Source organism: Chionomys nivalis, chromosome 4 (genome assembly GCF_950005125.1).
Source record: "Chionomys nivalis chromosome 4, mChiNiv1.1, whole genome shotgun sequence".
In the NCBI taxonomy this organism is placed as follows: Eukaryota; Metazoa; Chordata; class Mammalia; order Rodentia; family Cricetidae; genus Chionomys; species Chionomys nivalis.
The window spans coordinates 72,747,149-72,772,451 of NC_080089.1; the positions used below are offsets into that span (position 1 = coordinate 72,747,149).

At 41.1% G+C, this 25,303-nt stretch overlaps 1 protein-coding gene across 1 annotated transcript in view; it reads right to left on the reverse strand.

Moving 5' to 3' along the window:
• The window catches only part of Unc13c (unc-13 homolog C), a 427,544-nt gene that overhangs the window by 27,297 nt on the left and 374,944 nt on the right, over nt 1–25,303 (reverse strand). The window contains exons 27-29 of the mRNA XM_057767059.1: nt 23,447–23,503; nt 18,424–18,504; nt 8,973–9,120 (exon numbers count right to left, since the gene is read on the reverse strand). Of these exons, the coding sequence (XP_057623042.1) occupies nt 8,973–9,120; nt 18,424–18,504; nt 23,447–23,503 (286 nt within the window). The remainder of the gene's footprint in view (nt 1–8,972; nt 9,121–18,423; nt 18,505–23,446; nt 23,504–25,303) is intronic.

A 25,303-nucleotide genomic window follows, 5' to 3' on the forward strand; every position in this document is an offset into this window, starting at 1 on the left:
GTGTCTAGTCATTGTGCTGTGAAAAATCCATCTTCAAGTGATGACTTCATGAATGGAGGGTGAATTAGTGAATGAGTTACATCACTGAGTAGTTAGGGAATTCTGTTCTGACTTTTTCCCCCTAAGTTCCCAGAAATATTCAGTTAAATTGGGCTGAGTCCCTGAGTCATCTCCATGTTTTATTGATTATCACTTGTGACTGATACAGGATTCATGATGACTCCCCTTATTGGATACAAGCCCAGGACAACAGGGGCTTAGCAAGCCTCATTATCCCTGTAAGAGAAAACACCATCTTAAACTGAGAAGCTTATGATGAGTTTGAAAACACTAAAATAAAATGAACATGTAAATTAACAGGAGAAAAACAAAAATGGGGCTTAATAAATCTAGACTGCAATTACAGTCTTAAAACGCTCCATTATAAATGGAAGATTTAATACATAAATCCCTTGGACTTATGAACTCCAAAGGGGGAAAAATGGCACTTGAGAAAGGAATCAAGTCTGTGCAACAGGGAAGGACTAGATGACCAAGGCAAACTAGAACATGAAGAACCAGGACACAAATGACAAGCTGGCAAAAGGCTTTTCTTAGCAGTGTGATCTCAAGTGTGAACTGGCCAATTAAAAGACAGAGAGTGACTAAATGGACAAAAAGCTAAGACCTTACTCATGCTGCATCCAAGAGACTCTCTAAGGACATGTATGAAGTCAAGTGAGGGACAGAAGCATTCTACACACATAGAAGTCAAAAGCCAACAGGAGCACCCATGTTTATGTCATACACAATGGATCGAAAACGAGACAAAGAAGGACACTGTAAAACTATCAAAGGGTTAGTCCTGAAGGAGCATGTATCAATTATGAATAAATATATATGCAGCCAACATTAAAACACATACATACACAAAGAGAAATGAATAGATCTAGAGGTAGAGACAGGAGAAGGAATGAGCCCTTGACTCTCAGCAGTAGGAAGTTGTATGGGGAGAAAACAAGCAGAGACCTTTAAATGCACCCTAGACCAAGTGGATAAAGAAAAATTTCAGAACACGGACTGTAACAGCTGTAACAGCTCAGTGGGTTCAGGGATTGCTACAAGCATAAAGACCAGAGTTTGAGTCCTCAGAATTCACACAAAACAGATGTGATAGTATATGTAAGTCCAGTGCTCCAACAGGGAGCTGGAGGAATGAGACAGAATAATCTTTGGTGACTCTTGGACTGGCAGTCTGACAAGTACAGCAGTGAATACTATGTCAAGCAAGGACCAACATCCACCTGAGCTAGAGGGAGGGAAGGATGGAGGGAGGGACTCTCAGCACTGTCCTAAGTTTCAGTGGGCTTAGGGAGCCATGGCAAAGTACTGTAACCTGGAAGCTGAAACACAGGTCTATTTCTCACAGTTCTGGAGACTGTACACTCTTTGGTCAGAGACAGCTGGTTCTGTTCTGCTGAGGGCTGTCCTCCTGTCTTGCACACAGTCTCCTCTCCACTGTGTCTACTTCTAAGTGACCGTGTCCATTAGACAGATGGAAGATGGGAAGCTGGTGGATCTCTGTGAGTTCAAGGTCAGCCTGGTCTACACAGTGAGTTCCAGACACGGAGAGACAGTCAGAGCTACATAGTAAGACCCTGTCTTGAAGGAAGAAAGGAAAGAAGGAAAGAAAGAAGGAAGGAAGGGAAGGAAGGAGGGAGGGAACAAGGGAAGGAAGGAAATAATAAAGGAAGGAAAGAAGGAAGAAAAGGAATCTAGAGTAACAGCACATTAGTAGTTTAAAATTTGGATTGTTCATGGTAATAGTACTTGACTTTGTACTTCATATGGCCAGTATTGCTTATCCATAGGATGGACACATAGTTTCTGTTTCCTAGTTACTGTGAAGAGTGCAGTAATGAGCTTAGGAGGGCTGACATCTCCTAGGCATGCTGTTCTCATCCCCTCTGAATGAATACATACTCTGTAGTTTTCTCCCAACTGCCATACCAGTGAGTTCTCATTGATCTATCTCTAGACTGTAAGTCAAGAAGTCGGCAATTCCAATGCCAGTAAAATTGAGTATAACCAGAGAATGAGATCTGCCTTGCATTGGTGGCTGGGGGGGACGATGAAAAAAATCAAAGAAGCACAGATTTAATGTAGGTGGGGAGTGTTATAAAATGTTAATCTTTCAGGTATTTGTGACAAAACACAGAATTAAGAAGGCATGGAATGTCACTTTGACGAGGCAGGAGGATGGCTGAGGTGGTAAGCCAGTGCATCAGGAAGGCTAATGTCCTCACCCATCTACAGTGCACTGCTCAGTTCACACTGTTGAAATTCTCAGACATTAAAATAGTTCTGAAGCTTCCCAGATGTTTCAATCTGATTTCATATTTCCATCCCAGGTGAAATGCTGGGCAAGGGGAGCTGTCTATGAGAAAATGGGACCTGGGATTATGGTGTGGGAGGTCCTTCTGTTTGTTTGTGTAATGAATAAAGAACTGCTTTGAGCCTTTGGCAGGGAGGAACAGAACTAGGCAGGGAAAGCTAGGCTGTATGCTGGGAGAAAGAAGGGCAGAGTCAGAGAGAAGCCATGGAGCTGCTGGAGACAGATGCTGGAAACTTTACCTGGTAAGTCACAGCAACATGGCGATATACAAATTAATAGAAATGGGTTAAATTAATATAAGAGTTAGCCAATAAGCTAGAGCTACTTGGCCAAGTAGTGATTTAATTAATACAGTTTCTGTGTGATTATTTTGGGTCTAAGCTGGCTGGGCAGCTGGGAACCAACAAGCAGCCCTCCTGCAATTGAATTATTATGTTCTGGCCAAAGCAAAAACATTCCTGTGGGAAGCTCTTAGATAACTCAGGCGTCAAAACCCAATGGTTTTTCTTCCTCTAATGAGAGTCACCCTGAAGCCTGACCTGCTTCATCAAAGGTATTACTCTTTTATGATTCAAATGAAAGAGAGTTGTCACCAATTAAGAAAAATCTAGCAAAATCATGTTAATGGAAAAGAGACAGAAACTCAAATTAGAGAGTCATCTTAGCATGACTTAGAAGGTAACTGTGGTTGATCACAGTCTGGATGGGGCCAGGGAAAGATGCCCTGTTCTAGAAAGTTTGACTATGGAGTCTAGAAGGTCAGAGTTCAGAGGAGAGAGTACCACTGGGGGGCCTGAAGTTTGAGGGTGCAGGCAGCTCTGAGGCTACACCTGGATGGGTCTGAAGACTCTTGGTTTGGCTTTTCCTTTTCATGGTCTTATGAGAGGCGGCTCACAGTCTGAACCACACAGGCAAACACATGGACACAGACATAGTGTAGCACACAGAGCTCAGCCTAATGGAGAGAGGGAATGCGACAAAGAGGGGCAAAGGAAACCACCATGCACAGAGGTGGACTGAGCTCTTAAAAATGTTTGAAATAAGAGGGCAAGTTCATCTCCTATTAGGACCCAAACTAAACCAGTAGCAAACCATTTTTTTTCCTAGTTGCTTTTGAGTTTTATGTGACAGATTGAATAAAACTTGGTTTTAAGAGTTGGATAAAAATCAGTAATCTAATTTTATCTAACTCTGTCTATCCCTCCAGTGGCACTATCTCCTCCCTTGAATGATATGTAATAAATAGTATCAGTCATAAATTTCTAAGCTTCCCCCATCCAAACACCCCTCTCTCTCTCTGTTTCTGCCTGTCTCTGTCACTATGTCTCTTCTAGTTTGCCATAGTTTTCTAGCATAAGACCATGGATAATAGCCCTCAATGAAGATTTTGATCAGATAACTCAAACAAGAGGGCTGCTATATAGCTTATAATTGCATAAATTTAAATATTAGGACCCCATTATGCCACACAATTTAAAATATTTATACTTATATAAAGAACCCTTATTTGTCCTAAGATTTTGTGATTTGTCACTGGCCAAGTATGGTTGTTGATCAAGATTGACAAGTATTGAGATTCTTAAGAATGAATGAACAGAATCCTTGTGAGAAGGATCCTTCTCAGCAACTATGATATGACATCCTGCATGTGAATACTACAAAAGGAATCCTTGTGCTGGTGGAGGCAGAGGGTGAAGAGGGGAGGATGGGAAGGGAGATGAACCGGCAACATCTCCCATAAGAACAAATGTGTAGAAGTCAGAAGGAGGAAACCAGGCTACAAACAAAAAGGTTTCCTAACGGCAGGGAGTTTTCCCTTACTTTTAACTTGGCTTCCCATGGTGTGACTGGTTCCAGTACTTAAAAGTGTCAAGGCCAGCCTGGTCTACAGAGTGAGTTCCAGGACAGCCACAAATACACAGAGAAACCTTTTCTCACACACAAAAAAGTATACTGGTTCCTGAGCATGCCCAGTAACTAGATTGAATGAGAATGGGATGGCTAGCTTTTGTCAGCTTGACACAAACCTAGATGTATGGGGGAAGAGGTAATCTTAACTCAGAAAATGCTTCTGTAAGATTGGTCTGTAGTGGAGTTAGTGATTAATGTGGGAGGGCCTTGTTCACTGCAGGTGGTACCACCCATGGGTGGGTGGGCTTAGGACATAAAAGAAGGCAGGCTTTACAAGCCATGAGAAGCCAAAACAATGAGCTTTGGTCTTTGCTTCCAGGTTCCTGCCTTGAGTTCTTGATCTAGCTTCCTCCAGTGATGGGAAGCATTAGTCAAATAAACCCTCTTCCCCTCAAGTAGCTTTTGCTCATGGTGTTTACCACAGAAGTAGAAACCCTAATACAGAGAGGACTCTGGAAAGCAAATGGCAAAGTTAGCAAGTTTGGAGTCATTGGGGCGAAAACAAAATTATCAATTTCGACTTTGCTGAGCAAGAAGGAGATCTTAATGATACTAAAATGCACACTAGTGCTGATGAGATGTCTCAGAGGGTAAAGACACTTGTTATCAAGGCTGGCAGCCTGAGTTCGATTCCCCGGGACCCATATAATAGAAGGAGAGAATCAAGTCTCACAAGCTGTCTATAAGTTAGGGACAATTGTACCCCCCTACACACCTTAGTGTAATAAAATGTTTAAAATACAGAATAGGGCAGAAGATAAAGCAGCACTAGTTACTTAACATGAGGTGGAAGGTTGTGCCCTAACATAGCATGAGTGATGGCAGTTTAGGGACATCTCCTCTGCTATAGAACTACACACCTCAGAACTTGATCACACTTCTGAACTCATGTGTGATTAGGTATTCTCATCTGGAAGGTGTGAGGTGTCATTAGTTCTGCAGAATTTGAGGAGAAACATCATAGATGCTTGCTGGGTGATAACAGATGTGTGCCCATCTTGTAACCTCACTGAGTTTGCCATTCCTACTCTTGGAAAGCAGGTCTCCTGCTGAGAGCCGGTCCCAGCATACTTCTATTAAAGCTATCTGTGCTCAGCTCTTCATCCAACTAAAGACGCCCCTTGGGCTTTTTGTGAAGAGAATGTCATCGTATTGTGACAGTCGAGAAGACAAGCTTCAGATATTCTCCTCTCTTCTCTGCTTGTACCTCTAGAAAAAGGTTGAGCCACTTAAGAGGTCTCTGGGGACAGGACATGATAGACCTATTGGAAGGAGTCAGATCTCTGGTTATTTCTGAGGGCTTATCTGCTGAAAATGAGAAACTACTTGAAAAAAAAAAACATCCTGGTAGAAATGGCTGTGTACATTCGTGGTATCTCCCCACATACTGAAGACAATGCCAGTGTTCTTCCAGAGCTGACCATCAGAGGAAGGCTCACTGTGGCCCTTGGGACTCAAAACTCATTTCTGTGTTTAAATGACTATTTTTGTTTTGTGAATAAAGTACTTTAAAGGTTAAGTTCTTACATTATCTCTGGTAAGAAACAAAACAAAACAGAACCAAAAAATCCTTTTCACAATGAACCACATCTGATGATGGCTTCTTTACTGCTCTGGGCACGTCTCTTACATCCCGAGGAAAATAACTAAAGAGAATATGATTCCTCTAGGTGATACGACTCCAGAAGCCTGTATTTGGGAGGCTTCCAACTTTTTCTGTTAATAATAAGAATGTGCTGAGGTAACTAATTTCTCAAACTTTCCATATTTAATGTCATATATTGTTACAAATAACACAATTTATACTATATTATAAAAATAATGTAACTATAATTGACCTGACACTATGCAATCATAGTGCAATATAAAGATTATATTGAAGTCAATTCATAGAATCCAAGATGTGAGTTTAAAGCTACCTACTTTCTACTTCAAAAGAAAAGACACTAGACTCTCCTTCTGCTGAATATAAATTGGTAAAATGTTGAAAATTATCTATGTTTTCAGACATTTTAATAAGCAGAAACTCAAAAGATTTTACTCAAAAGAGACAAAAAAAGGTCCTTTGAATAAAAGCACTTCCGCTCATGGATTTTAATTCACACAGTCATTAACTGGAAGAGATTATTTTCCTTTATGAGACAATTGTAACTTAGACATAAAATATTCTCTTTCTGTGAAGAGCTTTTGTGATGCACGTTCATCGTGCCACAATAAAATCTCAGATAAGAAAACAGAATACAGCTCAGGATGGCTGAGCAATGAATCATCCCGCGCCTCCTTCCAGACCATGGTACCCATTGAATAAACTCCACTTAATATGTTCAAGGCTTATTCATTTTTTACTGTCTGTGGTGCCATGAAATATTTAAAGGGTTCCTGGTTTAATGAAATAGCTGTTAGGAAAAGCACTTTCTTCCCGACGAATATTGTAATCAAGATGCAAGAAATGCATTTTGGACCAATTTCTAAAACTGTAAGCCATGCATCCCTGAGTAGGAGCGACAATGACAGAAAGGGCTTCTCTCTCTCTCTCTCTCTCTCTCTCTCTCTCTCTCTCTCTCTCTCTCTCTCCCTTTCTTTTCAATTCCAACCACCCAACTCAAACCACCAAGTCAACTCCTGGATGAAGAAATTATCAAAAACTGATACAAAGATCAAAATGATTTCTACAAATTTCACTCCAAACATGATGCAGTATTTATACATTTTAATTCTGCAGAGAAAGACGAGGCAACTGCATTACACCTAAAGAGCCAAATTAAAAGAATTACTGTCAACCTGGTCATTGTGTGGGAATTTTTAAGGCTTCAAGTGCAAATGTTTGCTTGCCTTCACATTCTGTGTTTCAAACACCCCTTTTGTTTCTTCATAACCCAAGTGATTTACTTTCTCCTTTTTCCACTAACCAGGGCTCCAAGCTTCTGTGCTGTGGCCCCACAGGCTCATTAATACTTCATCCCCAGCAAAGGGGGGGCTCAGGTGGATTCTACGTGGAAAGGGCGAATCACTGGAGGCATCTCTGAGGTCGGATAGCTCCATTCTCTGTCTGCTCTGTGTTGCCTGACCAGGAATGAGACATGACTAGCTGCCTCACGATCCTGCTACAATGCCTTCCCCACCGTTGTGGGTTATGCACTTTCAAATTGTGAACAACCCCTCTTCCCCCCTTAAGTTACTTCTTGTCAGGTATTTGGTCACAACAATAGAGATGTGCTTGCTTTTGATTTCACTTTTGTGTGTTCTGTGTATAGTAAGATGGTCACAGCATCCTTGATCTCTAACAAGTAGAAGCTTAAAACACAGTACCTGTTCTCTGATGGACAACCTAAGCTTTCCAGACACTGCCTACGTTCTGGGACAATCTCCTTGGCATGAAGAACCACTGTGTTAGATGAACCGATTCATGACCTCACAGTCCCTGCAGGATGCTGCTCACTTTATGGACTGGGTTGGAGGTGATGCTCAGTAAACATTTGTCACATGAATACAGAGTAAGATGGTGCCTAGGCATCGCAGTGCACTGTTGGGATATTAAGTACTCATCATCTGAGCTCAGTTTTATGTAAGACCTTAGGAATTCTCCTATATTTGTTTTGGATTTAGGATTTATTTTCTAGCATGTGGTTGAGATAGAAAGAAAAAAAATGTTGTTCTAATATGGTAGATTTCATTTGAACTCTGGCTCATAAATTACTAATGAGACAAAGAGAAAAAGAATCCGTATTTCTCTCTCTCTCTCTCTTTTTTTAGCTTTTTCCTTGTTTACTACTGATAATGCTTGAAATGTGTTCCATATAGAACAGAGAAGGAAAAGAGGATAAAAATAAGAACGAAAGAGGCAAGCAAAATAGGGTCAAAGGGAAAAGTGAGCAAGAGAAATCAATTTATGAAAAAGCTAATTCAAATAATCTTTTTAAAAGGAAGAATGTCTTCCAACTTGAACATAGCCCAAAGAAATTATTACATCAAAAGTAATTGACTTTTTCCTTCAATATAATATAGTTTATCTAACAGAGACAGGGAATATAGGGGAGAAATAAATCTTACAAAAAGGAAAAGAAAAACAGTTGAATTTCATTAATTGCTTCCATGTTAAATTAAGGTGTCCCAAGATAAAAGACAATCAGTGAGAGAGATCTCTGTGGAGTCATGTGGTTGCCACAATTTTCGTCAAGGTGGAATATGTATAGGAGTTGAGAGTACAGAATCTAGATATGAACTCGACAAATGGGATCTGACTTTCCCTTTCTAAGGAAATAACCTTGAGCTTGAGTTCCTCCATAAACAGAACCTGAGACAAACATTCAAGAATGGGAAGGAATCTACTTGGAGTTGCGCGCTACCACAGCACATGGTCCTGAGGGAGTCTAACTGGGGAGGTGTCCCTCGAAACACTTGATAAGGAAGCTAGAATGGAGAATGCTATCAGGCAGCCGCCTCTGAGGGGACCTGAGCCTTGTTCTCATGGAACTCATAGAGACCAAACATCACAGTTGAGGAAATATCTTCTTTCGTCTAAGCCATCAACTTTCTGTTCATTTTATTTATAAAGCATGCTGAAAACTGGAGTATTCTCTGCTCATGCAAACCCTCTATTTTTAACCATGCTTCATGTTCTGCATGCTATTTCAGGTAACCGTGAGGCTGATGAGTGCACCTTGCTCTCAGGTCAAGAGCTACTTACTCTGTGAGCTTTGCGTCTCTATGAACTTCTTGATCAAAGCATCTGTAGTTTGTGTGTAGAGGCTGAGAGCATATCTCAGGGAATGAAGGTCTGGGCTTTTCTCCAGAAAATTCTTCTTCAGGCCATTTCCTCCAGCATGAAAATATTGCTAAAAAGGAGAAAAGCAATGTTATTAGAGCAAAAGATTTAGGAGGAAACATTGGTGGAATTTATTACTCTAATAGTGGAGTTTAAAACAATTCCATTAGATAAGTTGTCAGGTAAGTACACAGAAAGAGTGTACCATTCGTTCAATGATAACTCATCATCAGCTAACTTGAGCTTAGACAGATCTGGAGAGGTCTAAGCTGTTTTCTTTTCATATAAAATGTCAGTTATATAAATGGAACCTTGAAGGCACAGTGGTAAAAATCCTTCCAGAATGACAGACTTCAGTGACCATGATCAAGTTGATTATTCGTTTCTGTTTCCAAAGAATAATGAAAGTTATCAATACTTTATAAAGAAGGCAGACCCTGTCACATATTCCACAGACACTTCTTTCAAAGTGCAGACCAGGCACCCACTAGCCCACCCTGTTCATTCTCTAATTATTTTACTGTGCTTATATGGGCCAATCTGAGGTAGCACAATGCTCTCTGGAAACCTAAAACATCAAGTTTATTCTTCTATGCTGTCACCCAGCAAATTCAAAACATCTCAGTTTTACACATAATAAAGTAGATATATACTTATTGACCATCACTGTTGACACTGAGGGATGTTAGCATTCTTCCTATTGTGCTGTGCTATGCATGGCATCTTTCTGAAAGATGGAATGTCTCGAAGAAGGTGATGGAACTATAGACACTTTCTATTGATACAAGATATTTATAATACCCGCCAGGCCATGTTCCCTTTCTGTTGTCTTTGATCTATTTTTAAAAATATGGTTGTAGAAAATGACTAATACTGTGAATACTTTTGTGTATGGAAATGCAAATTAATTACTTCTATCTGCATACAGGTGATCACCGTTCTGTACCCAACCCTTTTCTGCCTCTACTTGTACAACTGATTTTTTTTCATTTAGCTTCGCCATTGCTTCTATGCATTTCATTCTTGAAATTTTACCGTGAATGAACTGCAACATTTTACTGGTCTGTACACTAGATAATGAGTTAAATGACATTATGGACTTTTTTTTTATAACTATACCATTATGCTAGCTTCTAGAAACTACTCTGTTAAGTAGTCACATAGGTGACTGCCTTTATGAGATCAACCAAAGTGCCTAGTATGTTGCTTGAGAAGCAAGGACCATGGGCAGTGGGTCTGGACATCCTCAGTGGTGCTATCTGTATTCTTGCTTATTTTTCCCCTCTTTATGGAAAAATTCACTCAATCTATACCATAAACTGGACTTAATGTTACATTCCAAGAATATAACACAACGCAGGTTCTATGTTTTCTCTGAAGCAGATTATAATTTAATGAGGAAATATTAACAGGCCATCAACAATAAATTATGGTTGTAAAAATTGTTTGAGTAGGCTTTAAGGTTCACAAAGAGAAATATTTTTCCTTCTGGTCCAAAGAACAGACACTACTTGTGGGTGGAGACAGTACGTACCATGTCTCCTCCCTGAAGAGTCAATCAAGTTGGGCTGGTTTATCACATGGCCCAGAGACTATCCCATAAGAAGGCTAATATTTTGTAAGTCATGCTGAAGAGGTGGGAAGAATAATTATCTCTTTAGCAAGAGAAGTGTTTTTCTTTCCCAGAGTCCCTGCTTTCTATAAAGTTGATAGAGAGTTGCCATTAGGTTTTGTTGGGTGTGTCAGTCTTTCTGAGTCCTAATTCAGAAATTCTCAACTTTCCCTTTTTCTTATCTTCTTTATCTCTCTTTTGGATGCTGGCCAGAGCCTAAGAGAAATCTGGCACTTTGAACTTTTCTTACTCTTTCTCTAAAGTTCCGCTCCCCACTATGTGGATACCTGTCTGCCATGTGACTGACCTTTATGCCACATTAACTCAAATGCCAAAGCTTTTTCCTCTTCCTTTTCTTTACCCCCATCTCTCTGAGGAACTGCTCAAGTTTTCAGATTGCCTGTCATGGTGGTTTTCTTTTAAACTCTAATAAAATTGTCTTGGAACTTCACAAAAAAGTTATTTGACAATATACCCAACAGAGGAGAGCAAATGGCCTACAATGGAGAGTAGCAGTAAAAGTTTCTGATGAAATTCTGAAGGAGTGATAAATCTCTTCCTTATGCTAGTTCTTATGTTCCAGACATAGTCTCCCATAGTTCAGGATGTGCTTAAACTCATCTTTAGCTGAGGATGACCTTGAACTTCTTATCCTCCTGCCTCCACTTCCAGGGTGCTTTGATTTCAAGTGTGCTACACCCCACTCAGTTTATGCTTTGCTGTAGGTGAAACCCAGGAATCCATGTGAGCTAGGCAAGGTCTCTCCCAACTGAGTGACACCCCCAACTCAGTACTATTTTTAACTTCAGCAGCCACTAGATAGTCAACGGCAGTGAGCTAGACAATAGATAGTCATGCTACATCACCACCGGGAACCCTGGGCGTCTCACATGTCTAAGAAGAACTGTGAGACCTAATGGTTCTCATACTGTGCTCCTCCCCCCAGCACTGCAAATACCAGCTGCCATTTTTTCTTCTATTCTCAGTTCTAAATAGTACCCTCTAGAATCAACACATTGATTTGAGGTAGAGGAAGTCCTAGAAAAGCAAAGAGAGATCACAAGCTCAGAGCTGCAGAAAGCTTATTGTCATAGTCAAGGGTTTGGGGCTTGGTAAGGGCATCTATTTGACCTTCTCTTAAAAGTCCTGGATTCCATAAATCATCTACACCATAGACCTTTATGAACAGATCTGAGGGTGAAATGTCCCAAGGACAGGATTTTGCAAACCTGGGAAAGAGCAACACAGTCAGACTTGACATGATAGGTTTTTAAAGGCCTAGAAGTCCACGGAGGAAGGGAACAAGAATTAATGTATGAAGACATAAGCTATGTGTTCATCCTTGACCCCTTTATAATAGCTCTAAAGCAAGACATGCTTTTTTGCTAAGGCATTATTTTGTAGACCTAGAAGGATTGGGAATCTAATCATGAAACAAAAATAGAAATAAGCTCCGGGTTTGTTCCTGAGTATAGCCGGGGTCTCCCTAGGGTTTTCAGTGATGCTTAACTGGCTTCTTCCTTTTGACCAGAGTCTCATTAGGAATTCTGCTGAGGGCCTGGCAGGTAGGGCATTTAAAAAGCAGACTGGATGGAGCACTTTGTAGGAGGGGTTGCTGCAAGACTGGCATTGTGGACAAACAGTAATGCTGTCAGGCAGGATCCAAGCCATGAGGTGCAGGGAAAGAGACAGCCAGAGAAACAAACAGCATAGCCACTGGCTTCACAGACAGTGAAGGAAATGACTTCTGTGCTTATGGAAGTACAGACTCCCGAGACATGCTTTTATGTAAGCCTTTCATTCCTAGTTGGAGCTGGGTGACAACATGCAAGAGAAAGACATCAAGAGAAAGAGGTCACAGTTGTAGTGCAAACCTTGACACTCAAGAGATTTCATATAGTCCTGACCCTTTGCTAGCCCCAAAGGAACAAGAGTGGAATGTGTATTTGGCTGAGGCTTGAAGAACATCTGTGAGAGAGTGAAAACCTTAAGTCTTAAACAAATGCCAACATCCACAGCTCAGCACAGCTCAGCTCTCCTTTCATTATAGTGAATTACATGCCAGAAGGAAATTACATGCTGCAGGGGAATTATATGCTGGAAGAAAATTTGAAAATGCGAGGTTTTGAAGCTTTCTAGAGGTTTCCCCCATGCATGTAGGAGTAGATTCTTTTCCATTGATTATAAACAGAAGACAGAGGGTCAGTTGCTTTCTATGGTCTGACCAGCCACATGACCAAAGACCCTCCAACTTGGCCTCTTAAGACTCTCTGTTTACACTGGAACAAATCGGGAAAGATAATTAAAAGAATTCAGGGCAAGTTCATTCTTATTAAACAAAAGAAAATTTGAATCCCTGTTGGGGCACCGTGGGAAAGTGCACAAGGGATACAGATGCCAGCTAGGTTCCACACTTCCTGTGCCTGACCCTGTGTTGACTGATGCTCTGCTATGTACTTGGGGTGACAAAGGAAGAAAGCACACCTGTCACATATGTCCTTGAGGTTGAGGCAAATCTCAGCGTTATTACGTGGATGACAATGGTAGCAGCAACATGTAGGATTCCCCTCTATATGCTGTGAATACCATTGGTGAATAAAGAAACTGCCCTGGCCTGTTGATAGGGCAGAGCTTAGATAGGTGGGGAAAACTAAACAATGCTGGGAGAAAGGAGGCAGAGTCAGAGAGAAGCCATGGCACCTCCCCTGGAGAAAGACATGCTGAAACTTTGCTGGTAGGCCACAACCTCATGGTGATGCGCAGATTAATGGAAATGGGTTAAATTAAGATGTAAGAATTAGCCAATAAGAAGTTAGGACCAATGGGGCAAGCAGTGATTTAAATAATATAGTTTCTGTGTGATCATTTCAGATCTGAGCTGCCCGGTGGCTGGAACGTCCAAGCGGCCCACAGGAATCTGGGCTGCCAAGAAATGAACAAGCAGCCTTCTTATAACAGCAAAATCATAATACTCTGAAACTATAAGTCTGTATTTACTAAATAAAATGGCAGAAAGATCATGGCTCTACCTATATTCCTAAACCTCCAGGTTAGCTTAGGATACTTTCCCCCTTGTCCCCAAGATCATTGCAAGCCCCAGTGTCTCTCCTTTCATCATGGCACTTATATCATACTGTAATAGTTTGCTGTTCTACAACCCTCTTAACGATTGCCCTAATCTATGGCCAGCTGTAACTGATCAAGCTGACTTGATCTTGAGCTATATAATCTATTTTACACATTTCCTTAAGACACTATTCTGCAATGATACTTGTAGGAACTCCTATTTTCAGGCCATCAATGAGTCCTCTTTTTATAAATATACCAAGAACACAAAATGACTTGACTTTCAACCCAGGCATTTAATGTCAACCAATCCCACTTTACACTGCTTCAATAGACCAACTCCCAGTAAGGTCCAACCCAGGCCTCTAAGTGATTTCCTTTGGACCCCACACTCCCGCTTGTGCCTATGGAAACTCCTTTCTTCCTGTATATGTTCAGGCCATGAGTTTCCCCCACATAAAATGTCCAGCCAACCCAGTGGCTTCCCATACAGCCTTCCAGACCACAGCAGCTCTCCCCAAACTTTTGACCTCTCCTGGTCGAAGAGATTTTCTAAATCATGACTACTTTCTTTCCCTTTCAAAGAAGATTTTATTTTATTTATGAATGTGTCTGTCTGTCTACACATGAAAGGTCACTGGAGCCTTTCAAAATGGATTATAGATGTTTATAAGCAGCCAAAGTGGGTGCTGAGATCCAAACTCAGAGCCTCTCGAAGAGACAGGTGCTCCTAAGCACAGCGCCATTTCTGCAGGGCCCTCAGCACTTTTGCTGTGCTGCTCAGTTTATCATTGAACCACCTGCCCCACCTCTTACCCTGTCCTAATTCAACATCCACTCACATTAGGCTCCAATATGCCTCTTTCACCCTTTAGCCTAGACTAGACAATCCCTCAGGGTAGGGACAGCAGGGCTTCCCAAAGGGGCATTTCTAAAGTGAGGGAGGTTAATGGACCCTACTGGTTTGTGCTCTTATAGGAAGAATGTGCTGTGGTGAGTAGTAAATCAGAAGGCCAGTGACCTAGACCCTAAGACCCTGACCCACTGCCTGGTAAAAGAATCAGACTTAATAGGAGTTCCTCCGGGAAGATGGAAGGCCCTGATGGAAAGGATGGAATGTGTGGGACCCTGGCTTTGATGATAAATAAAAGCACACTTTCACCCTTGGGGGATAGAAAAGTCAACCTTTATGAAGAGTGTGCACCCTGAACCCTGTAGAGAGAACCCACCTAGTCTCCTACTGAACCTCCAGGCAGCAGGCAGTGGGACTATTAGATGTGAGTTACCCACTACCTTGATATTCTACCCACCAGCGACCTAGTTTCCTCCAGGATTCCAAACATTTTATTTGTATGCACCTCCATAGCCATCCTCCGACACAGTTTCCTCTCAGACACCTTAAAACTGCGGCTTCGCTGACACCAGGGTGGGCGGATCTATCCTCACTGACTAGAAGCTGACTAGTGTTGAAGCACCATGTCCTCAATCTTACACATAGCTGGAGATCCCCTACCACCCTGTTCTCAGAAACTGCAGAAAGCAAAGCACTTCAGACCTGGCTGTGTTTTGTGGGAAGAAAATCATACTGCTAAATATAAAATCAGGAAAAATGTCATTGGAGTGTGGAGCAAACCGTTTTCATAATCCTGATAAAGTCCCGTGACCCCTTCTGGCTCTTTGTTGTTGACTGCTCACAGTCTGTTTGTACTGATGCACTGGAACATGCAAACACTTTTCTTTCACAAGTTTGCAAGGAGTGTTCTCCTTTTAGATCCATGTGCTATTTTGGCTGCAAATTCTCATCACCACAACTTTGACTGTAAACTGTAACATACATTTGTCAAGCTCACTCACATAGGTAACTCCCTACACAAACTTAGCTACGAGCTTTGCCTCCCTTTTCTCTGGAGAGGGTCTTTTAGGCCCTGCTTGATATTCTAAGGTTATTTTCTGCTCATCTTGATTCCTCTTTATGCATCAGATCAGAACTGCTTATTTCACTGTCTTTCAGAGTTTCCCTTTTCCTGACAAACTGAGGTTGAGATTCTTGACTTTGGTGTTTAAATCTGGGCATTCTAGCCTCAATCTACTGTCCCTTTTTGCTTTGTGATACTTGGCTAGCTGTGGTTTATCCTTCGTCTGGACTGTCTAAGGATTTCAGGCTGGTGATACGCTCCCTCTGAGCACTCACACCTGTCCTCTCAGGCCTGAGAGATTATTTCTCTCCATTTATTCTCTCTTCAGTTCCTAAATCCACCAGCATCCCTCCCCGCGAAAAGCATTGCCATAGACTTCAAGAGAAAACTCACTCACTACCCTTTTCGTGTTCCCTGGACTTTGACCAAATACTTCTATTTCTTGATTGTTGCTATTTTTGTCCCTAATTCAAAGAGCCTTGGTTTCCACTTCCTTCTTCATCATTCACCTCCTTTCCATGTACAGTGAGCTCTCAGGTAATGACTTTTGAATTGCAGTGCTTCAGATGAGGTAGGTTATTATATTCTTCCCATAAGCAGCTGAATTCTAAATGCTGCACGGACTATGTAGAGTCTGAAAACCATGCAATGATAAAAAAAAGATGCTGAGAAGTTGTCACCAAAATTGGATAATGGAGAAGAGTAATGGATGGAATTTCAGAGGCGTGCAGTGTCATTCAGAACCCATGCTTAGCTATTGTACTGGATCTTGAATACAAATAATGGAGTTGCCTAGGACTGGGGGAAAAGGGAATAGAAATTTGTTCAGTCTAACATGCATGGCATTTATGAGAATCTGATGAGGCAAAGCACACACATGAGAAAGATTTGGCAAATGCCAACACCAGTTCTGCCTGGCTTTTACCAACTCCACAGCGCTCTCCTCAACACTCCTTTTCCGTCCTTAGCTTACTGGACTTAACTGACCCAAGGAAGGATGAAGGGTCTTCCCTTCGGCAACCTTTGGGAGTCAACCCAGTGGTACCTGCTGCTTTGTTAGAAAACCATCTTTCTCCTGAGGCTCAGTTGTAGACTTCTCTGATTGGGTTCTAGACAAACATGGAAGCTTTAGCCTGTGAAGTTACAGCTTAGGAAGACTGATGATGGAATTTAGGTAAAACTGAGGCAGATAGACCACCAGGTCAGGGGACTCTCCTAGCGGACACAGTGGTCCTAACAGGGTGATTCCTAGAGAAAGAATTGGCATCATAGAAATTATAGATGAAGGCACGTGGAAGCCACAGGCTCTAGAGGACCAGTCAGACTCCAGTCCTGGAGAGTGATGATGATTTGGAAACAGCTAACAGGGTCATGGGCAACACGTAGGAGTTTTGTTTCTAAAGAACCCACAGCACCACCTGAGCTGGATTAAAAGATTTACACCAATTACAAATGCTAGGATATTTGAAACACTGCAATGTAGACAGAAGGGATTCATCAGAGGGAGAATTCAGTCTGCAAGTGGTGCCCCAGTCAGAAAAATTAGAAGATGATAAGATTAGAGGCAGGCGTCAGACTAATCGATACACTGATCTACACTGCATTTCCACAGGACACATTCCATTTTTCTCACCCAAAAGGATGATCTCTAGAAAACACCAGGAGGGGCTAGACTCAAACCCTAAAATTTTCTTTCCTTTTCAGAATACATTCTACCATGTTTTCTCCTTTCTAGAATTGGTTTCTTGATAGCCAAATACTCCCCCAATTCCACATATCCATCAATTCTTATTCAATTGTTGAAAACTTTCAGAAAAAATTAGTTTTGAAATTCTTCCTGTATTTTTTTGTCACCTTTCCATATCATTTTATAATACCAGATGAAGTGGAGGTGGCACAGGACTCAGGACATCAAAGGTTATCAAAGTAGCCAAAGAGCTTCACTCTACGAGATAGGTTATACGATCAACGCTTTTTCCAATGAGGAGTGGAATCAGTAGACATGGTTTAGGAAGTAAATTTACTTTTCTAATCCTTTGATAAATATAACACACATTCTCTTTTGTTTTTTCCATACACATATGTACATCCAGACCACAAATGTGCAGTCTCTCTCTCATGCACCCCCAAGAGTCTCAATCTCCCACACAACACAATACATAACACATACCTACGTAACCAGACCACACATATACATACATGCTACATATAATATATACATGCACACACAGCACAACACATTCACATACACACAGAATCAAACACATGTTATTTAGAAAGAAAATATATTGGAACCCATATACGTTTGACTCTTGCTACAATACTTGCTATATGGGAATAATGTTTGGAGTACCAGACTTCTGGGTTTTCAGTGGAATACAAAATGCAATTTTGTTGTATTACTAAGAGAGAGTGTAGGAGGTTGATGTTTTAAAAGTAATTTCTGCAACCTTAGAAATTCTAAGTACAAAGTATGCTAACTAAAATTCTCCTGAACCATCTGTTTGACTGCATTGGCGGGGGTGGAGGTTACATAACTTTCTCTGAGAACACAGGTGATGATGTAAGTCTCATTCACATTTTCTAGGGAGACACAGAACAAGAAATATAAAAGAAAAGTGTGTTATGGATGAAGTAGGGGAGATGAATGAGCTGGAGCTAGCTGGAATGCATCTAATTGGCTAGCTCCCAATCGCAGCTGGGACAGTTGCACAGTGGGGACCTTACTGTGGAGAGGAGGAGGTATCCTCAGTAAATATCCAGGAATACCATATCTTACCTTGATGGTGGCCAAGACCACCTCCATTATTGCACATTGTCTTGGCGTCAGACCCTTGGCATCTTCTCGAATCATGTGCTCCTGAAAGACAGGTTAAAAATAAAAAAACCCTCAGCAGGTGACAAATGCATTTATCTAATTACCTTCAAACAAAATCTGGACTGTTCCCAAATAGAAACAGTTAAGATACCTTCTTGAGGGGCTGGAGAGGTAGTTCAGAGGTTAACAGTAATTATTGCTCTTGCAGAGGACCTGGGTTCTGGTCCCAGCACCCACATGGCAGTTCACAACAATCTAAATCCAGTTCCAGGTATCTGGTGCACTTTTAAGTCTTCTGAAGACATTGTATGCACACGGTACTCTTAGATACATGAGGGAAACACTCATACATAGTACAATAAAAAGAAATCTTGGCCATTTTGTCACATTTTGGATAAATATCCATTTGTCAAAGAGAGCTAAGCTGCCTGATTAGAGTGCAACTCTGGCAGAGGTGTACTTTATTTACATTCCAAATTAATGCTAAATGAAAAGATAAAGCAACCTAAAAACTGTGTCCCGAAGGCTTTTCACATTAATTCCTTGATTTGCGTTCTGTCCCTTTGAAGGATTCAGGACAGCAAGGGGATTAAAGAGGCCAAGTTGAGCTTTGCAATCAGCACAGATACAGTGACGTATAACATCCCAGTTGATTCTCTTTCCCCGATCCTCCTGATGTCTGTCCCTTACTGGGAAGAGCCTCAAAGACTAAATCAAATTGGGCTGTAGAGATGGTCAGTCTTTTATAGTAATTTTAATGCTTTGGGCTGATTTTCTAACTAGATTTTCCTAATTGTTTGTTGTACTATATCTCAAGCCATTATTCAAAGATTATTTGTGAAAATGATAATAGGAAGTTAGAGAAAATAATAATTCAAAAAAATTTTATAGGAGAAAAATTTAACGAGTGCTGCCACACCTTGGTGCTATCTGCAGGGCTGTGCCATTCTATTCAGCAATGCTCAGCAAACTTATCAACACCTGCGCTTGCCAGTATTTTAAAACAGATACTAGCGAATAATATATGTTGTTTCTACAAAGCTATAATTATAGCTCATTCAAGCAAAGGTGTCTCTGGCTGCCTAAATAAGAGGTTTGTGATTAGCTTATAATTTCAGGTGTATCTTATTAAGTGATTTTGATATTGTATCAACAGTTTAAAAGATTGGGGGACATTTTATTTTTCAGTCAAATAAATCTGATCCTATTAAATAGCAAAGCCAACATAACACACATAACGTCTCGGAGTAGGAATAACAAAATCATATGTCAACTGTGCAGTAAATACCTAGTAGTTTAAATTTAAATCATACAGATTAGATGGAAAGAACTAGAATCAAGACAAATTGAACTGGGGAACTAGTACAGAAGATCAGTAAATACAGAAAAACAATTATTTCCTGGCCCAATTTTTCTTGATTTTGGGTTCTTTTAAATGAAATAGTTACCCATCTATGTCTATTTCTCAATGAATTCTTGAAATTACCCATCAGTACAACTTTTTGTGCTAGCGTCATTCCAGTTGGATTTGCTTTCAAACTAACATCTTAAAAAATAAAATATAAGCAGCTTAAATTCTTTTTTGGAGGAAACGATTCCTTAGTAATATTGGGGTGATTAGCTTTGCCGTGTATGAAGCGCTTCCTGTTAGCTGCAGTCTTGTTGTTTTGCATAAGACTGTAGAGGATTTATAGAACTATCAGAGCAGGAACCAGGTTTCCTCTCGTTGCTATAGTTCTTTACGTTACCTCAGTTTTGAAGTAATAACGCTTACCCATAATTCCCCTTTGGTAATTAAGAGTATTCACCAAAATGCAAATGACTGGGGGGCTACTAGCTTGTTTTCTAGTCTAAGCACCCTTTCTCTTCCCACCCAGAAGGCACACAGCCTTTCTGGGGAGCCAATCTATATTTTAAACAAAGTAGATAAGGTGTGGACTGGTTCGCTGCATTTCTATCTTAGGGTCTGGTACGTGAGTTAAGACAACTGGCCCATACCATTTCTCAGGACAAAACAATTGGTGAAGACATTTCCTGACACAGAGTTGGGAAGGTATGTGTGTGTGTGTGTGTGTGTGTGTGTGTGTGTGTGATCCATCCAACAGAGGAAGGTGCCACACTGAGAGATGGTGAGGTACAGGGTCTCACGACATGGTTAGAATCCCTGATCAAGCATCATGGAAACTAGAGTCAGCATGATCCACCAGATCTCGCCTAACAACTCCATTCTCTGCTTACACTATATGGCCTTTCTGTCACTTGACGCAAACAGAGCCAATATAACATTCTACTCAGAAAACAGAAACCTGGGCAATAATAGAGTGTTTTCAAAATACAAGGACGCTGGACACATGGTTAGGGGAAATTCTTTTGTAATGAGATTTAAATTGTTTTGTATTCATGGTTTTATATGAGAAACTTTAGACCTTTATTAATCTATTTTTCAAGGTAGGGTCCAGAAACCCCAGGGTGCTAAATAAAGATGATAAAGGGAGATAGAGCTAAGAATCTAAACAGCAGTTTAGAATTGATATCTACTTACATATTCTGTCTTAGTCATCTATAGCACTGAGCACTTGTAGGAAGCAATTTTAGGTTATGGGTATGTCTTTTTAAGATGTAATGTAGATGATAACATTAAGATACTGAAATTATAAGCACGCGTCTTATCCCAGTGAATAATTATGCAAGCTGTTTATCTTTTCTTGGTATTGTGATATAAAACAATACCCATGCCGCTTATCTTTGAGTTTCTAGCTGGAGGCAGTGTGGGAGGTGGCATGATGCTCACCAACTTTCTAAAAATCAAGTATTATATATTTTTTTTTAGTTTTAAAAACATTTACATTTTAAAATTTAAAATCTGGCGATGGATGGAGATAGAAACAGAGACCCACATTGTAGCACTGGACTGAGCTCCCAAGGTCCAAATGAGGAGCAAAAGGAGGGAGAACATGAGCAAGGAAGTCAGGACCACAAGGGGTGTACCCACCCACTGAGATGTTGGGGCTGATCTAATGGGAGCTCACCAAGGCCAGCTGGACTGGGACTGATGGAGCATGTGATCAAACCGGACTCTCTGAACATGGCAAACAATGAGTACTGACTGAGAAGCCAAGGACAATGGCACTGGGTTTTGATCCTACTGCACGTACTGGCTTTGTGGGAGCCCAGTCTGTTTGGATGCTCACCTTCCTAGACCTGGATGGAGGGGGGAGGACCTTGGACCTCCCACAGGGCAGGGAACCCTGACTGCTCTTTGGACTGGAGAGGGAGGGGGAGGGGAAGTGGGGGGGTTGGGGAGGGAAATAGGAAGAGGGGAGGAGGTGGAAATTTTTAATAATAATAATAATAAAATTAAAATCTACATTTAAAAAGTACATTTACAAACTGGAAAGCAAAGTGTTTAGGTCATGGAATGCAGTTTAGAAAAACATTAAACCCACCTTCCATGTCTGGAGCTCATCCTGAACTGTATTCTAGTAGCTTGGAACAGAATAGAAGTAGCATGTATTTTAACCAGAGAAGTTTGTACCCTACAGATATTCAAGAGCTCATAAATCCCAAGTGATAATTAAGGGCAAGATTATTTTGTAAATAAATTTTCACTTGTAATGGAGAGGTGAACATATTTGTGAGTTTAAGTTCCTTTTTGATGAATTTCATTTTCCTTTATTGTGTTTCTTGACTTCAAGACGTTTATAGTTTTCACTGGCTCTGTGCAGTATTGCATCTCGCCTTTATCCAAAGCATATTCAATATAGTAATGCAAATATCTCCTCTTACTTGCTTCTAAAGTTAGAATTTATTGAAAAAAATTTCTTTTTACTTTTACATACATATGAGTGTTTCTCTGTATGCATGTCTGTGTACCACATATGTACAGTGCTCATAGGGACCAGAAGAGGGCATCAGATCCCCTGGAACTGGAGTTAAAGATGAGTGTGTACCACTCTAAGAGTGCTGAGAATTGAATCCAGGTCCTCTGCAAGGGCATCTAGTGCTCTGAACCCCTGATCTTAACACTTAATCTCCCTAGCCCTAAAAGTTAGAGACTTCTTAAAAACTTAATTAATTAATTAATTTTACATCCTTACCACAGCCTCCCCTCCCTCTTTCTCTCTGTTCCCCCTCAATCTACCCCTCCTCTATACTCACTCAGAAAGGGGCAGGCATCCCATTGGCAAACATGGCATATTAAGCTGCCAAAAGACCAAGCACCTCCCCTGGGGCAAGGCAATCCAGCTTGAAAAAGAGATTCCAAAGAGTCAGCCTAAGAACCAGGGACAGTCTTTGCTCCTATTTCTGGGAATCCCACATATAGACCAAGCTACTTTGATGTGTGATTTCCCCTCTGTATGCTGTGAATATGTTTTATTACCATTGGTTAATGAAGAAGCTTCTTTGGCCTATGGAAAGGCAGAATAGAGCTAGGTGGAAAAACTGAATGCAGGGAGAAAGAAGGCAGATGCCAGTCACGTGCTGCTGAAGAAGGATGCTAGAACCTTACTGGTAGGCCACAGTCTCGTGGCAATACACAGATTAATAGAAACGGGTTAATTTAAGAGTTGAAGCTAGCTAGGAATACACCTAAGCTATTGGTCAAACAGTGCTGTAAATAATATAGTTTCTGTGTAATTATTTGGGTCTGGGCATCTGGAAAATGAACGTGTAGTCTCAGTTTACACTACTCACCTGCCACATATATGCAGAGCACTAGGTTGCTGCCCTGCAGGCTTCCTGATTGTTGGTTAAGACTGTGAGTTCCCATGAGTCAGGCAAGCCATTTCTCTGGGTTTTCCTGTGATGTCCCTGACCCCTCTGGCTCCTACAATCTGTCCTCCCCTCTTAAAGCAAATGTATTGTTATAGGTGTGAATACTTTCAGCCTGCTCTGCTAGGTGCCCTTCCTACAGGAGGGTGGTGTCTGCAAAGCCATAGTTAGGTCATCACTTAAGGCCAACCAGTTTCCTCAGGCTTCTTACCTTCAGTTTGGATAACTGACCGAGATCTTTAGCTGCGATGAAGATCATCTGAGGTCCCTGGAAAAACACAGAGAACAAGAAAAGGAGGACCAGGTCACTAGATCTTCAGTAGTAGAGTTTAGTTTCAAAGCAGAGTCTTTTTTAAAATTTCCACTATGATATATTGGGTTTTATGTCAGAGGTGCATAATGGGTCTATTCTGAAGATGGAACAGAGGTTATCTGGCAAGGCTGGCAGCGTGCCAGTCAGCATTAGTGTCCCACTTCTGAGTGCGCTAAGTCTGGGCTATGGAAGTAGCTGAAGGGCAGGTAATCAGTTTAATGAAGCACATGGATAAAACTTTTAAGTATTTTCTACTGAGGCTCTCCCCTCACTCCACTCCCCAAAATACATGTGTGTGCAATCCTAAGACATTAGGCTGCAGAAGGTAGGGGTGTTCATCCTAAAACAGTGTGGCATCTGTCAGAGACCTCCTCAACTCCTCCTCAACTCCAGATTCTCCTAGACAAAAACAAACAACAGCAACCGATCTGGAAATTACTGGATTAGCCATCCAGAGCACTCCTAAATGAGATAGCTGTGGCAAGGCTGTTTGTTGTGCGGCCTCCCTGCCGCCCCAGCTCCCGGCCACCGGCTAGCTTATGCCCCAAAATAATTACACGGAAACTGTATTCTTTTAAACACTGCCTGGCCTATTAGTTTTAGCCTCTTATTGGCTAGCTCTTACATATTGATCTAACCCATTTCTAATATTCTGTGTAGCACCACGAGCTGGCTTACCAGGAAAGATCTTAACCTGCGTCTGTCTAAAGTGGGAGAATCATGGCGACTGCCTGACTCGGCTTCTTTCTCCCAGCATTCTGTTCTGTCTATTCCGCCCACCTAAGGGTTGGCCTATCAAATGGGCCAGGGCAGTTTCTTTATTAATTAACCAATGAAAGCAACAGATTAGAAAGAAATCACTCCCACATCAGCTGTTGCTGTATGTGACTGGAAAACTACCAAGTTTGGCCAAATTCACGAGCGGCTGGGAATAAAGTCCCAGTGAGGGAATAGGTTCTTCTCAACTATCTTCTATATTCTTTTTCCATTGCAGAGTGCATGGTCATAAGGAACAGGAACAATTCTGTTATTTTTTTTTTTTCAGTACCAAGTGTAATGCCTAGAACATATTAATTAGAAGCCTGGATACTATTTGGTCATGATGATAGTGAAACAGTTCCACACTTGCAGATGTCAGTTCTAGGGATCCTTGGGATCATTATACCCTCTCCCAGGAAAGACTGTCTGGAAAATGAAATGCTACATGTGGTTTTTCTAATGCAACATGACATGTATATTCTGAAAAACCCAAGAGTCTTCAAATTTTCCCAGTGTAGTGGCCCTCATGTAACAGTGGACAAGATAACATAAGCCCAAGGAAATTTCCACCAAAGAAGCATTAAAAATAATTGTGGGCCAGTGAGACAGTTCAGTAGGTAACGGAAGTTCTCCTCATGCCTGATGATCCAACTTTGATCCCCATAAACCCACATGGAGGAGGACAGAACTAACTCCCAAACACTGTCTTCTGATCTCCACAAAGGCATACACAGATATAATAAGTAAGTAAGTAATTGTATGTTTTAAAAAGATGTTCCTTTAAGAGATTATTTGGACAGGTTGAAGTGTGGGTTTCCTTAGGGAATGATTAAAATGTAAAATAAACAAACATCCAAGTCCAGTTGGGGACTTGGATGCAGCTAAGGCTGTATGTGTGCAGTGGTTCTCCAAGCACAGCAGATAGTCTGCCATGCATAGATGCCCTGCTGGGTGCATCCTTTTACACGGAAGAGGCCCCATATTTGTTCTCTTAAT